Raw genomic sequence first — 15,670 nt, forward strand, 5'->3', positions numbered from 1 at the left:
ATATAATCACCCTGTACCTAAATGGTGATATATGGTCGTACATGACTAGTATACTGATCGTGGTATAATATAATCACCCTGTACCTAAATGGTGATATATGGTCGTACATGACTAGTATACTGATAATGGTTTATTAAAATCACCCACCCTGTACAGAAATGGTGATGTTTGGTAGTGTTGGGCTGATATACTGATTATGTCTGGATTACAGATTTTCTAATAACTGTCATGAGAAAAAGCAACAAAAACAATAAAAATATTGAATTTGCTTAAGGCATAAGAATTCGTTTTTATTTTGTCTATTAGTTGTCTTTGCTAGCAAAGTTTGTTATCTTGTGCTATCTTGCCTTGCAGAAAAATAGCTATCGATGTTAATCTGATCAGATATTATTATGCTTCCCGAAAATTTTAGGGGGAGAATTATTGCCCTTTCTTTTAAATTCTTGTCGGGAGCCTCACTTGGGCCACAGTTGAGCAAAGATCATAGAACTTGGTGTAAACTTTGATCATATTAAACTAGAATTTTGAAACATGATTATACGTCAGTCATGCAAAAGCATGGTGATGTGTCATATAAAGAGAATGTGCAGTATACCAAATTCAGGGCCTGCAACCCTTAATTACAGAATTATTGCCCTTTGTTTAAATTTTTGTCCAAAAAATAGTTTTCAGGGAGCATTTATCAGTTTCACTGATACTCTGTTTTTTAATTGTGATAACCTTGATGGGGCTTGAAAGACTTAGAGATCTGTGCAATTTTAAAACTCGCAACACAAGTCACATAATTTTGTCTACATATTCTAATGCTTTGATTTTGAAAAGTTTCCAGTTCTCATGAAAATATGGCAATAGCACCTTGATGAACATTTTAATTTGCTTTTTTTTTATTCTGGAGCACATTTTGAAAAAAAAAAAATTTATATTTATTTTATTTTTCAAAGCATTTTCCACATACAGATAAACAACCTTGCACACCTCACACACCATAGCAATTGTACACCTCATGCATCTTATCATTGTATAGTCATCATCATCATCATCATCATCATCATCATCATCATCATCATCATCATCATCATCCCTTATACAATCAACATCATCATCCCTTGTACAATCATTATCATTGTCATCATCATCTCCTATACAAACATCATCATCATCCATTGTACAATCATCATCATGCCATGTACAATCATCATCATACCATATACAATCAGTATCATCCATGTACAATCATTTTCACTCACTCTGTCATCATCATCATCATCATCATTATTACTAAATATACAAGTACACAAACTTTCACACCCACACATACCACAAAATGAGAGAAGAAAAAAAAAGTATGAAAATGTATTGAAATGGACAGAGTAAATAATATGGGAGAGAGAGAGGGGGCAGGGGAGGGGGGAGAGAAAGAGAAAGTATTTACTGGGCTAGAGGTGAGATCTGATTTAATCATCAAAAAATCAAAACAAAAAATTAGCGTCTGGTGGGATAAATAAATTTCTTGGAAGAAGTAAAACTAAATGTAAATGAACAACCAAGAGAAATAAGAATTATTTTATAAATATATACCTGTATTAAATGAAAAGATATCAAAGCTCTTAAAATGTACCCTTGAAGTTCACAAATATATTAACAGATGAATTAGTCTGAGATTTCTAACAGTTTGTCCCATTTCATCCATTCAGCCCTAAACTTCTGTCAGGAAAGTTCCCCTTCACTATAAGCAGTACTTTTTTGACACATACAATACTCTTTAATTGAACCAATTAAATTTGTCAGATTTAATGCTTTATGTAGACATCTTATTTTGTATATGTAAAATTTGATTAAAATCCAAATTACATTATCTGTCTTATTACCTTTATCAGTGCCATTATGTAATAAATTACCAAAGAGAAATCTTTGTTTATTAAAAGAAAATGGGATAAGGAGTACATCAAAAAGGGTTTCTGAACTTTGTAGTAATGTTTGTGTTTCATGGCACTCCTATAGAACACGAATAATTGTTTCCCGTTCCATATTACAAAGGTTACACATAGGACTATTAGTTATACCAGCTTTAAACAAAAATGAATTAGTTGTTAATATATGTTGTATTATCCTATGTTGAAACCACTGTAGTTTGGTGTTTCTTGTAACTATGAAGGGAGTTGTGTAAACATCAGATCAGTTCAATTCATTATCTTCAAAAGTCCTCTCCCATTTTGTTCTACCAGTAGATATAATCACTTTTTTATCATCAGATTATAAAAATCCCTACAACCTCTAGTTCTATTTAAGAAAATGGCAATGTTATTTGGAATTGGTGGGTAGACAATTAATTGCTTATCAAATTCAATATTGCTTTTCTGCAAATATACCTTGACAGAAGAAATTACACCCTGATATTGAAGAAAGTTAGTATTGACACTGTGCATCTCTTTGAATTCTTGAAAAGTGTAAAACAATAATTTATTGTGACATTTTACAAGATCATTAACAATTGTTACCCCTCTGTTGTACCAATCTTTATAGAAAAAACGACTTTTTTCCAATAGTAAAATTTCTGTTATGCAGCAATGGCATTCTTAGATAAACTTTTCTTGCATTTTTTTAACTCCCACAGAATCATTAAGTCTTATCCAAGCTTTGAATATATCTTTCCAAAATTTGTGCTTACATTTTTTCAAACACTCTTGAATATACCCTCTCCCACATGTAGAAAGTTTTTGTAAATCGAATAATGAATTAAAAACTAATTGCCACTTAGATGGCTTCTGAATTAACCGTCTAATCCAACTCAATTTCAAAGAATCTATAAATACCTTAATGTTTACCATTTTGAGTCCTCCCTCATGATAATTCTGAGTCATAATATCTCTTTTTATTTTATCCACCTTACTATTCCATATAAAGCTATAAAAAATGGAGTTTATATTCTGCAAGAAATGTTCATCAGGGTTTGGTACAGATATAAATAAATTATTTAAATGTGAGAGCAGGAGAGATTCGATCAGAACTATTTTCCCAATGGGTGTAAGAATTCTACTCCAAGTCTGAATAAACTTTCATAAAAACAGTGAACCTCCCCTAGAAATCCTCTTGGCATGTTATTACAGTATTCCATTTCTCTATTTTTGGTAATATTTTTTAAACAAAATTTCTGTTTTCTAAATTGAAAAAATATTTGGTTGGTTTTTTTCCCATCTTCCTGCCATCTAGCTCTGGATCTTATTACACCACCTTTAACTTTCTTAATTCTAATGTTTTCCAACTCTTTTTTCTTAACATCTAATTCTTCTATATCTACTTGCTCTTGTTCCTCCATGTACTGAATAGTGTTGTTCCTAAGTAAATCTTCATTTTTGTTCTGTTCTTTCTATATGATGAATACAATATTGTTTCCCCCCGAATTTCCATGAGTAGGGTTTCAAGAAAAAGTTTGTCATCAATCGTAAATTCAATATCTGTGTCTGAAATAGAATCTATAGCATTTTTGTTGTATACCAGAAGATAATACTGGCTTTTTGTATCTATAATCACTTTTTTGACTAATTTCAAGCATTCTTCATCATATAAAATAGATGAATTAAATTTCCACAATCCCTTACCCCTTATGAATTCACTGAATTTTAACTTAAGTAAAGGAAACTAATGATCAGATCTGTACCCTGATTCTATAACTGAACTTAAAACACTTGATAACAAGTTTTCTGATATCAAAAATAAGTCTAAGCGTGCTTGTTTCATTGGGGTCTTTTTCCTCCAAGTGTTTGTGTTACTATCTGAATGTAATTTCCTATAAATATCAACAAGACAATAACTATCAATGATTTCTAGCAGTTTCTGTCTAGCGTTCTGATTATTTACATTTCTATAACCCCTATCATAGTCTAACTCTGGATTTAGAACCAGATTGAAATCTCCGCATATAATAAACTTATCATTACCAAAATCATCAATAGTGTCTACTAGAATATAACAAAAAATTGATGAGTCTGTGTTTGGGCCATACAGTCAAATAAGTGCAATTTTTGTACCTTCTATTAAAATATCAAGTGCTAAAAAGTTTCCTGATAAGTCCCTCTTTTCTTTATCTACCTTAATTTCACAGTTATTGTTTAACATAATAGCCACCCCTCTACAATTAGACTTAAAAGAGTTGAAATAACAATCAAAACCCCATTCTTTTCTAATACAATTCTGGTTTTCTTCTGTAAAATGTGTGTCCTGCAAACAGAAAGTAGAATGTCTCTAAGATTTAAGTATGAGAAAACGTCTTTCCTTTTAGTTATATCCCCGAGACCCCTGACAGAATAGATACCCCTTCCATCACGTAACGTTTCCAAATAACAATAGTAAATACTCTAGCCCAACAACAGAGAAGGAAAAGATATAAACATAGAGAACTAAAAAACATGTTTTGATGGTCAAAATCAAAATACAACTGTCTACTCACGTACACATACCTATAAATAAATAATAATAATAATAATAAAAACCCGTGGACTACCGGAAGTAAACTGAAAACCGGAAGTAGTATACTACTATTTAGAAACCTCTCAAACGTTCCGGAATTTACAAAAATACAACCAAGACTCTAAGATAAAGGAATAATTCTAGTTAAGCATTATTACTTTTCCGTATTTGATAATAATTTACACACGATCAAATGAATGGGGAAAAATAAATAAAAATATGCTAATTATAATTAGTATGTCTATGATAAAAAGAACTTGACTTACCAGTTTACAATAATTTTCCCAATGTAATCCATTTTTCCAAATTATTAGAAATTACAAGTTACAATCCACTTTAAAAAGATCAATCGGATCGATACACCAGGGAAAGTCCATCTCTGGTGGTACTAAAACGCACCAAGTCCTGTTATCGATCACTACACTATAGAAAAAATACACATTTTCACATGCACTGAATTGTGTCCATAAATAGAAATACAATGTCAACGAATTCCCATCTTAAAGTTTCGGTCATCTGCAAGAAGCTGGTCAGTTAGTTCAGTATCGTAACCAAGTCTACGCTTCGTACCGTCTTCTAGAGTCACGAAAAGCTTCCCATCAAAGCTGCATGAGCGTTTCACACTCTTCAGTTTACACGCCTGTTTTTTTAGAATGTCTTGGTTCCTTTTGGTCAAATCCTCGAAAACAACTAACTTGGTTCCACTCAGTTTCCGACGGTTACTAAGAATCTGGGTCTTTTTTATCCTATGGGTAAACTTACAGATAATAGTCCTAGGCTTGTCCTTACTAAATCTGCCCAGCCTGTGGGCAATGTCTATATCATTCTCATGTAAGTCTACATTGAGAGTGTCACGAACAAAGGAGGCCACTTTCCCCACACATTCCTCAGCCGTTTCTCTGTCATTTCTATCATCCAAGCCCACAATATGGATGGGATTTTTCCTCCCGTGCTGTTCTAAGTCATTAAGCTCGTAGTCTAAGGAGGCGTTACACTTCTCCGAATCCCTCACCTGATCCTCGAGCTGTTCTACTCTTCTCCTCAGAATCTCATTCTCTAATTTGAATATTCTTCCTTCCAGCTGGTCTACCAGAACTCTGTTTTCTTCACGTATGTCTTCCCTTAACCTTTCAAGTTTTCTGCCCATCATATTATCCATATCTGCTTTCGTCATCAATGCCGAGATAATCTCAAAAAGAACGTCAAACATGTCCTTCTCTGCCGATTCACTCAGCGCATCAAGAGTTTTACTCTTAGTACCACTTTTCCCACTGCTTACACTAGATCTACTAGTCGGCATTCTATAGAGTATATATGTCCAAATATATACCGAAAACAGGTATCGCCCGTGTATGTACGATACACGTAGGGTACAGGTAAACAGTTGTCAGAACTGTGGTCAGTCCATTTCCACAATTTCTTCCAAAGTTACCAACAAATAGCCTTCAGAATCCGTTTAAACAGTCTTTTAGTTTATCGTTTGCCAAAACGTAACATCTTTAGCTCAAAAGAAATCTGTGAAAATCACTAAAATATACGGAGCCCATAATACTGAACATTTTCGTCAGGTTGGAAAGTAAGGATTATGTAAAAATTCTTTATACACAACCAGGAATTTTAATATGTGCTAACCTGAATGATTCCGTGGTAAAGAAATGGGTGGTAAATATCTCCAACAAAGAGCTCACCAACAGCGAGAAAACATTACTCGCTAAGGGTATGAACTATGCCATCGTTCCAGATAAGATCCCAGTTGATGACTTTGTTGTAGCCACGGAACAAGCCTGCAAGAAACTAAACTTTGCGGAAGCTGACCAACTGAGATCACAGGGGTTTTAAAATCAACAAAATTACCTCAGAGAAACATGACTAAAGGAGAACGGGTCGCACTCCAAAAATTAGGAAGAGACAAATCCATCACAATATTACCAGCTGACAAAGGAAAGGCAACAGTCGTCATGGACACCGACGATTATGAGGCGAAGGTAATGAAAATGCTGCATGATAACAAGACATATGAACAGCTGCAGACCAACCCTACCAACAAATTTAAAAGACGCCTCATTTCTATACTGACTAGATTAAAACAAGAGAGCAAAATCACCGAAAGCCAGTATAGATATCTGTATCCCACAGCTGAAAACACCCCGAGAACATACTGCACACCCAAGATCCACAAGCAGGGGAACCCACTGAGGCCTATTGTGGACTACACTGGATCCATTGGTTACAACGTTTCCAGGTCACTAGCAGACATTCTTGGACCACTAGTGGGGAAATCGGAACATCATGTCAGGAATTCTAAACATCTAGCAGAAGCTATGTCCACCATCATGATCCAAGAGGATGAACAATTTATTTCACATGATGTTGTTTCTCTGTTTACCAATACTCCCATTGATGATGCACTGAAAATCATTCAAAAAACGCTTAGAGTCAGACAGATCCTGGCGTAAAAACACAAACCTCCAGATCAAGGACATCATGGATCTGCTAGAATTTGTACTAACCACAACATATTTCACATTCCGAGGCAACATCTACCAGCAACGCTTTGGAACTGCTATGGGGAGTCCAGTGTCGCCTATTGTCGCCAATCTGTTCATGGAACATCTAGAACAACACGCAATAGCCACTGCCCCCATAGATTGCAAGCCAAGCCTATGGAAACGATATGTCGATGACATTTTAGAAATAATCAAGAAGGGATCACAGAGAGATCTAACTAACCACATAAACACTATTGACACCACTAACAACATCAAGTTTACATATGAGGAAGAAACCAATTGCGGAATGCCCTTCCTAGACACACTTATAGCCAGAAGAGAAGACGGAACAGTGAAGTTATTGGTCTACAGGAAAAAGACTCACACAGACCAATACCTCAACTTTAAATCCCACCACCCTTTACATCAGAAGTTAGGGGTCGGACGCACGTTGCTCAATCGATGTGAGACAATAGTCACAGAACAACAGGACAAAATTCAAGAGCAGAGCCACATCATGAAAAATTGTGGATATCCGGAATGGGCCCTTAAACGGGCACAAAAACAGTGTCAAAATAAAGGAAAAAACAGAAAAAGACCTATGAAAGATCAAAACAAAACAAAAATCCAGGTGGTCATCCCATATATAAAGGGTATATCTGAAACCATCCAAAGGATATACCGCAACCATGGCATAGCAACAGCCATGAAGCCCCACAAGACGCTTCGAAATATCCTAGTCCACCCTAAGGATAAGATAACCAAAGAGAATGTCGCAGAATGCATATACAAGATCGGGTGCAAAAACTGTGACGCGTCATATATTGGAGAGACTGGAAGGCGATTCGGGGTTCGCCTTGGGAAGCACCGGAAAGATACCGAAAGACAAGAGGAAAAGAAGTTCACCCGATCAGAGAGGAAGCAGTCGGAGTCCCAGATAAACAAATCGGCAATCACTGACCATGCCATGCAGGAAAACCATGTGATTGCCTGGGAAAACTCAAAGGTGCTCGATAGTGAGAACCATCTTCTGAAGCGACAGATCAAAGAAGCCATCTGGATACGCCGCAGCGGGGCAGTTCTGAACCGAGATGAGGGGGCTCATAGACTCTCGCACATCTATGACCAGGTAATAAAATAAGCGTAGCCGAATGGTTTTACTATTCGCTAACAGTCATTTCGGCACTTGTCAGCATGTCCGAAATCGACGCTATTCCACGACAACTCGTACACATATCACACCTTTGTGTACATGCTTTACTGGTCATTTGTCTGAGGAAGGTGACAGCGTACGGATCGTACTGGTCACCGAAACGTCACATATTAAAATTCCTGGTTGTGTATAAAGAATCTTTACATAATACGGAGCCCATACTCACATCGACTGACCAGGTCCAGCTGACCTTGACCTCTCAAAGAAATTTTATTCAATCTTTCATCTAGGAAAGACAGTTGTCTTGCCATTTGCGTCCACAATGGAATTATGAAATGAGACACTTGTGTAGAGACTATAGGTCCTCATCCTTCTGCAATTTATCTTGGTCGGGCTTTGGACATGGGTTCACTTGCATTGTAGGAAAAGCATACTTGCCTGTTGAGCAAAAGGGGACATTACTAAATTCATTAATACAAAGAAATGTTTTGGAATAAATGTTGTCACCTTGGATGAAATTTGATAGTAAAATGGTACTACTTACTGGTATATATTCAGCATTTCAGAATTCAGATTTATTTGCAATAGTGCTTATGTTGAATATTCATGATATCTAATTTCCCACTCAGCAGGTGGCTGTTATTTGCAAAATGTTTTTGAACTTTCTTTAATTTCGTTTTCATTATCAAATTGTGTTGTTTTCACTTCAACAAAAACAAGATATTGACTCAATCTTGTTTGTGATTAGGAGAGTTGGACAAAACACAACATAAAGCAGATTTCTGATGTTGTCGCTTTTTATTGCTGGATCAGAAATATAAACATTTCTGTAATAGATGAAGACGTCATAGTATACATTCATCACATGTTTATTTTATTGGCTTCAGCTAAAATAAGTCCATGGTCTCTATATCTAATGTAATACTTACAAATCTAAATCTTCATCTATATATGGTGCTTGATATAACGATAGTGGATTACCATACAACCATCAATTGCACAGCCATTTTGAGACTAGAAATGCTATCTGGCTAATAAGCTACATCTGTTTACACATGGTTCATAAAATGGATACAAATTCTATATGACTTTCGTAACCTCTCCTTACTTATATTAAAAAGCATGGTTCTACATGTATGTATTTAAGATGACAATTCTGCATTTGGATTTTTTAGACTGATTATGCTACTTAGCTAATGTCCACTTTCAATCTAACTGGCTCTTGACACTTCTATAAAAAGACGAGGCACAAATCAGAATACTAATTATTTTCCTGATATTTTACATATCGGAATTTATATACAGGATATTTCACATAGACCTCATTCACACATTATATTCAGCAATTAAGATATAATCAATTACCCTTTCCCAATATAAGAATATTTTACATAATCACCATCTTTGCATGAAAAATTTTTTGCATGCAATAGCAATTGCCATTTTGACATTTAAAAATCACATTCAGCAACTCTCAACAAGCACTGGCCTTCTATAAACACCAACTTTACTAAAATATGGAAATGGTTTCATTTTGATTAATGAATACTTCTTCATTAGGTACATTGTATAACAACTCTTGCATCTACTCACATACACAACTATTTGATTTAGAGGTATTGGTTGATTCAGTACTGCTGTCTCTACCAGGTTGTAGTTAATCTAAAAATACATATCCAAGTACAGATTTATAATTCAAAGTCTATATTCCACCCATACATACATATTTGTAGTGGAGGTATTCATCAATGCCATATTTACTGCCCTCACGCCCGAGACCTGATTCCTTCCAGCCTCCAAATGGAGCTTCAGGGGCAGACAACAATCCTTCGTTGACTCCTACGATACCCGTTTCCAGCTGCTCAGCCACACGCCAGACCTGACTGAGGTTTTGGGAGTAGAAGTACCCTGGGAAGTTCGTGTTAGTGTAATATTAGGCTTTAAGTGTTAGTGGAACATTAGGCTATCATTAAGACAATTTAAATTCATGGCACTTTACAGCCAAACATACCAAGAATTAAAATTTTGTTTAAATTTTCAAATCACACTTTAAGCATTGGTAAACTGAGCACTGGGAATGAATTTCTCATATTTGTTTACATGTTACTTGAATAATGAGATTATCTTGATTTTGTTTTAAATATCTGTCAAAGATCAGCTTGGTTCAGTTACTTCATAGCACTTTTGTTCCGAGAACGTATTAGCAAAAACTGAATTATTCAAGAAATATTAACATTAACATTCAGAAAACGGACTAGTTTTTGCTACAACTTGACCTTATCCGACAATCCTTATCAAATGTAAATGATTTTTGTTGGTTTAATCTAACTTCATGTTTTGATATGCAAAAATTATCATTGCATCATTTTAGAATTATGATACTTTTAATTGGCATGCCATTTGATTTAAATTGATTGATGAGGGTTTCCACATTAATGTACATTACATAGGGGCAGGTAATCAAATAGATGAAGTAGAAAAGGCTAAATCATGAAAAAAGTGTGTTGTAGTAAAATTGTCACAAACCTGCCAAACCTGATGATGTAACATTTGCTATCGCAACTGCTTCCTCCTCCGTTTTAAACATGTAAAAGAAATATTTTTAGTTAAATTTGTCTTCATTTCTCTTTTTTGATTATGTTGCTACATTCTTTGCTTTCCAATTCTTTTCTTTTTCAACAAAAAATCTTGGCCGTTTAAGCATCACTGATGAGTCTTAGAAGGATGAAACAGCTGTATGATGCTGTTTTAATTCATAATTTGGCTCAACTTTTTCTAAGGCTTCATTTGTATGTGCTGTTTACTTGTGCTTTTTTTACGATCTTACATTTCCATTCAATCTTTATTATATAATCAAGAGAAATATTGTAGAATTGTAAAATTCAATGGAGGATTTTTATGCATTGAATTTGCGGATCCTTGTAATCCAAGCATTAACCACAAGCTGATAAAATTAGTATAAGTAGATTAATTGAGCTATATTTGTCCATGAAATCAAGTGTCCACAATTTTCTTTTTTAAATCACGAAACTATATGATATTACACTATTACACAATCTACAATTCGAATACCAAGACATATCTGTGGAAGATACCTGGTATCAAAAAAAGCTTTTGAAGTTCAAAAGCTAATTCACTGGGTATGTTAGAGTTGTAATGATTCATGGCATGTGCAAGATTTAGGTATATGTTAAGATTCTGTTATATATGTACTTACTTCAAAATAGGAGCAACAGGTCCAAATGTCTCCTCAGATGAGCACCTCATTTCCTGTGTTACATGAGATAGAAGGGTGGGAAGGAAGAAGTTTCCGTCCAGTCTCTTACCCCCCCTGACAACAGTAGCCCCTTTACTCACAGCATCATCTACATGGCCCTGGACCTGTGACCATATAAAAAGCAATGTATGGTAGTATGTCATAAGGAAGCATTATACCATGAAAACTAATAATCAGTTATTCAAAACAACGAATATGATGACCTGCAAGAACAACAATGTACTAATTAAAAAGTACAGTACTTTTGAATTACTTCCTAAGATGTACATATTTAACACATATATCTATCAACAACAGACAGATTGGAACTGTAGTTCCAATAATAAGTTGTGAAATGAATGCTCAGAAAAAGCCAAAGCACCAATTCCCATCACATAATCTCTCTCTATATATATATATATGTGTGTGTGTGTATCAAAGTAACTATTATACATATAAGTGGACTATTGGATGAGAAATCGTGATAAGGAGCAAGCCAGAGGTAAGGATCTTTAAAATAAAATTGTTTAACACCCTTTGTATTAGAGTATCATGGTTAAACCAACATTTAGGACCATAAGTGATCAAATAATTCTTAATTGAAACCGACAGTTCTTAGCAACACATGAACTACATACCGTTTTTATCCCAGTGACATTCTAGTCAATACCTTGTCTACAGCTTTACTGTTGATCAATGGGCCTTGTGTGGTACCATCCTCAAACCCGTCTCCCACTTTGAGTTCCCGGTCCATGGTTTCTGCTACTTTCTGTACAAACTTATCATAGATCCCTTCCTGAACCAGAATCCGATTGGCACACACGCAGGTCTGCACCAAGTAGTTGTAACATTTTTACAAAGAGCAGTATATTTAGTTTTATTACAAATGTCGAGTATTGTCCGAATGAAAGCCATTGCAACATACAGTGTAAATAACTGACCAATTTATTACCTCAAAAAGCTGAACATATCTGGACATTATTTGATCCTCCTTCATAAATTTCATAACATAAATCTAACTTCTGTTATCATGTCTTGACTTTATCAGGTCAGATTCCATACCTGTAATTTGACTTGAAACTTACCTGACCAGAAACCCTAAACTTACAGCCCATCAGTCCCTTGACAGCTGCATCAACATCAGCACTGTCAAACACAATAAAGGGGGCGTTTCCTCCCAGCTCAAGGGAAACTTTCTTCACAGTGGACGCTGATTGCTCCAACAAAATCTGAATAAATATCTCAGTAATTTACCAGAAAATTTGTATCTATGCAAAATCAAACTGTTATTTGTGAAATATGTTTTAAAGAAAAAGAAATCTCAGTTTGCTGAATTTGTCAAAACTATTTTCAGACGACTGTCTTATTATTCAGATATAGACTTACCTTGCCAACTTTGGTGGAACCTGTGAATGAGATCTTCATAACCAGCGGATGTTTACACAACATTTTCCCCACCTCAGCAGCATGGTCAAGGGATGATGTTACAACATTCAGAACACCTGGGGGCATTCCAGCCATAGATGCTAACTAGAGAAACACAGAAACAAACTCTTTATTGGCCCATACATCTTACAGGTGTGCAATGATCGCAAAGATTCGACACGTTTACAATACTTTGAAATTTCATGGTTTTACCTATTGTCATGAAATGGATTATTGCTTTCCAACTGAAAATCTATTTTCAAAGTGTCTTTATTAACAGTTATATCCAGTTCTGAAAAATAGCGAACAAGATGTCTATAGGGCAGGTATAACTCACCTGGTTTAGTTTGCTGAAAATGATTCATTAAAACTTCAGGAAATGTATTTAAAACACACATATTTCCCCTTTCAGGTACCATCCTCCGTCTCCAGAGGGTTTAATGCACTGTTTATACAAAACTAGGTTCAATTCACACATGGATGCTTCAGATCATATTAGGATATCATTGACTCATTTCAAAGAAGGAGGAATTAAAAGAATTTGCTTTATCATTAATATTGGGTTCTGCCCCTCCTGCAGAAAAGGCATAGATCTTCCCAGCCAATAGATCTGAAACAAACTGTTTATACAAAGTTGATTTCCCTTCCCAAATAATGCTTCAGATAAAACCTGGGCAAAATCAGGACATTTCTGCAGGAGGAATAGGATTTCAAAGACTTTGCTCTAATTCCCCTATTGGCCCTTCTGGCCTGGTGAGCTACAAAGTTCAAGTTTCTCTTTTCACAATATTATCCTATCTTTGAAATAGCGAAATCAAAATCCCCAAAAATAACATCCTTGACGTACCTCACATTGGGCAAGAGCTGAGTAAGGGGTGTCTTCAGCAGGCTTCAGTACTACAGTACAGCCTGCTGCAATGGCTGCACAGGCCTTTCGAGTTATCATAGCATTTGGAAAATTCCACTAAAAGACAAAAACAAATTTTTCAAGAAATTTCTCTATAAAATCAGCATCAAACTGTTTGCTGGATACTACTGTATTGAAAAAAATAATTCTTGATTTAAAAAGTTATGGGGAAAATCACATTCCTAGCAACAAATGCATTTTACCGGAGTGATCATGCCAGCAACACCTAACGGTTGTTTGAGGACAAGCATGCGACGTGTATTGGTTGTAGTTGGGATAATGTCTCCATACACTCTCCGGGCTTCCTCAGCAAACCATTCTATGAATGCTGTGCCATAAGCCACTTCTACCGCAGCATCTGCAAGAGGCTTGCCCTAAATTATACAAAAACAAGGTCAAGGTCAGAGACTTCATTGAATCACACAAGTACAATGTAAAATACCAGGGTATTTCCCAAGATTGCATAAAATTAAAAAAAAAAAAAAAACTATTCCAAAATTTCAAATTTATTTCAGAAATATCTCATGAAGACATAAGTCAGAGGCTTACCCTAAATTCTATATTGTCATGTAATGGTCCTGCCTAGATTACTTCAATACAATGCAGGGGCGTAGCTAGCTCAGCAGAAATGTGTAGGCCCAGGCGAGGCGAGTGCCCCCCCCCCCCCACCACCACCACCATCACCACCACCACCACTGGAGGAAAATGAATTTCATCATTTCAAAGATGTTTTGAATCGTTTTCTGAGACAGTTTTTTTTATTGATTTAACAACAAACTTCAACCCCTGACTAACTAAAAGACTTTATTTTGTTTGAAAAACTTATCGATCTACGATTGTAATCCAGAAGCCTTCTTCATTTTGAAAATTTGCACTTTACAAGATTATAATCGGAAACGTTGAAATGATAGTAAGAAGTAGAATAGTATGACGTGTATAAAGTTCCGGAAAGCAATGCACTAGGCCTTATTATTCAACAATTTTCTATTTCTATTTTTTTATTTATCAAATGTATCAGATATCTATTTTTAACAATAGTTTTGTAATTTTGTCCGACATACTCGATCCACGGATTTTTTATGTGTAAGAACGGGTGTTTTCTTTCTATGGAAGCTACGCCCCTGCAATGATAATGCCACTAACCTCCTGTTTTCATCTTTACATTACAGATGTACTTTACCAATCCTTCTGCACATTACACAAATGCAGTATCAAGGTCAAATACTTTCTCTGCATTCCTAATACATGTGATTTAATACATTTCTAGAAGTACTAATATTATTCCAAGATCAGAGTAATTAGTAAGTTACCGGAAAAAAAACTGTAGGAAATTATTGTAAAAAATAATTTAGTGAACAAAATCTATGATATGTTGATAAAACATTAAAAATGGCACGAGAAGGAATTTTCCACTATTTCAGCTGTGATTAGTGTTAGAACATTACAAATGCAAATTGCTTCCTTACCATTTCAGCTGTGAGAAGCTTTTCAAGTTCATCTTTATGTTGTGTACAAAGCTCTGCCCATTTTCTGAGAATACTACTTCTTTCCTAGAAACAGAATAATACATGTGTTGAGCGTTCTCCATCCAAAGTACATGGTTCAATGCCCCCTCCCTACCCCACTCCTGTGGCAGGTTGAATTTCTAAGGCAGTAAAGAAACAGATCAGTTTATGCCTTAAGAGGTGGTGTTCTAGAGAAAGACACTGTATCCCATTTACTCTGTTATTCAGTAACATAACTTCCATCCACTCCAAGGAGGCCATGCCTCTAAATGACACTGGCTATTGGTGGGGAAATAAAACATGCAAATACAAATACTCACTACATTCTTACTAAAATCTAAAATGATACAATATTTTACTAATTACATATCACTATATCTAGATACTAACCCTGGCTGTGGTTTCCTTCCACGTCTGAAACGCCTTGTAAGCCACCTTTATTGCTTCCTCTGTGTCCTGGGCATCCA

General features: G+C 35.4%; 2 protein-coding genes across 2 annotated transcripts; one reads left to right on the forward strand and one right to left on the reverse strand.

Moving 5' to 3' along the window:
- Positions 1 to 6,952: 6,952 nt before the first annotated feature.
- LOC132557940 (uncharacterized) lies at positions 6,953 to 8,098 on the forward strand. Its single transcript, XM_060222468.1, has one exon. It carries the CDS (start codon positions 6,953 to 6,955, stop codon positions 8,096 to 8,098), a length of 1,146 nt encoding a protein of 381 aa, XP_060078451.1.
- A 1,582-nt stretch (positions 8,099 to 9,680) lies between these two features.
- LOC132557975 (succinate-semialdehyde dehydrogenase, mitochondrial-like) lies at positions 9,681 to 15,227 on the reverse strand. The gene is made up of 9 exons (XM_060222504.1): positions 15,165 to 15,227; positions 13,902 to 14,072; positions 13,639 to 13,755; positions 12,753 to 12,896; positions 12,452 to 12,595; positions 12,037 to 12,195; positions 11,328 to 11,491; positions 10,637 to 10,695; positions 9,681 to 10,018 (listed from the first exon to the last, which is right to left on the reverse strand). The coding sequence occupies exons 1-9, from the start codon at positions 15,165 to 15,167 to the stop codon at positions 9,813 to 9,815; spliced, it is 1,167 nt and encodes a 388-aa protein (XP_060078487.1). The 5' UTR covers positions 15,168 to 15,227; the 3' UTR covers positions 9,681 to 9,812.
- Positions 15,228 to 15,670: the final 443 nt, after the last annotated feature.

This window comes from Ylistrum balloti, unplaced genomic scaffold (genome assembly GCF_031769215.1).
Source record: "Ylistrum balloti isolate Yb309-2 unplaced genomic scaffold, AGI_CSIRO_Ybal_v1 Utg370742, whole genome shotgun sequence".
In the NCBI taxonomy this organism is placed as follows: domain Eukaryota; kingdom Metazoa; phylum Mollusca; class Bivalvia; order Pectinida; family Pectinidae; genus Ylistrum; species Ylistrum balloti.

Excerpts from the sequence above, each read along its gene's own strand:
- LOC132557940 (XM_060222468.1), top strand. The coding sequence starts at position 6,953 with ATGGATCTGCTAGAATTTGTACTAACCACAACATATTTCACATTCCGA.
- LOC132557975 (XM_060222504.1), bottom strand. Across the intron at positions 11,492-12,036 it reads ACAGTAAAGCTGTAGACAAG|GTCCAGGGCCATGTAGATGA; the intron begins GTATTGACTAGA and ends ATATGGTCACAG. Across the intron at positions 10,696-11,327 it reads CCTGTTGCTCCTATTTTGAA|GTTTAAAACGGAGGAGGAAG; the intron begins GTAAGTACATAT and ends TTTCTTTTACAT.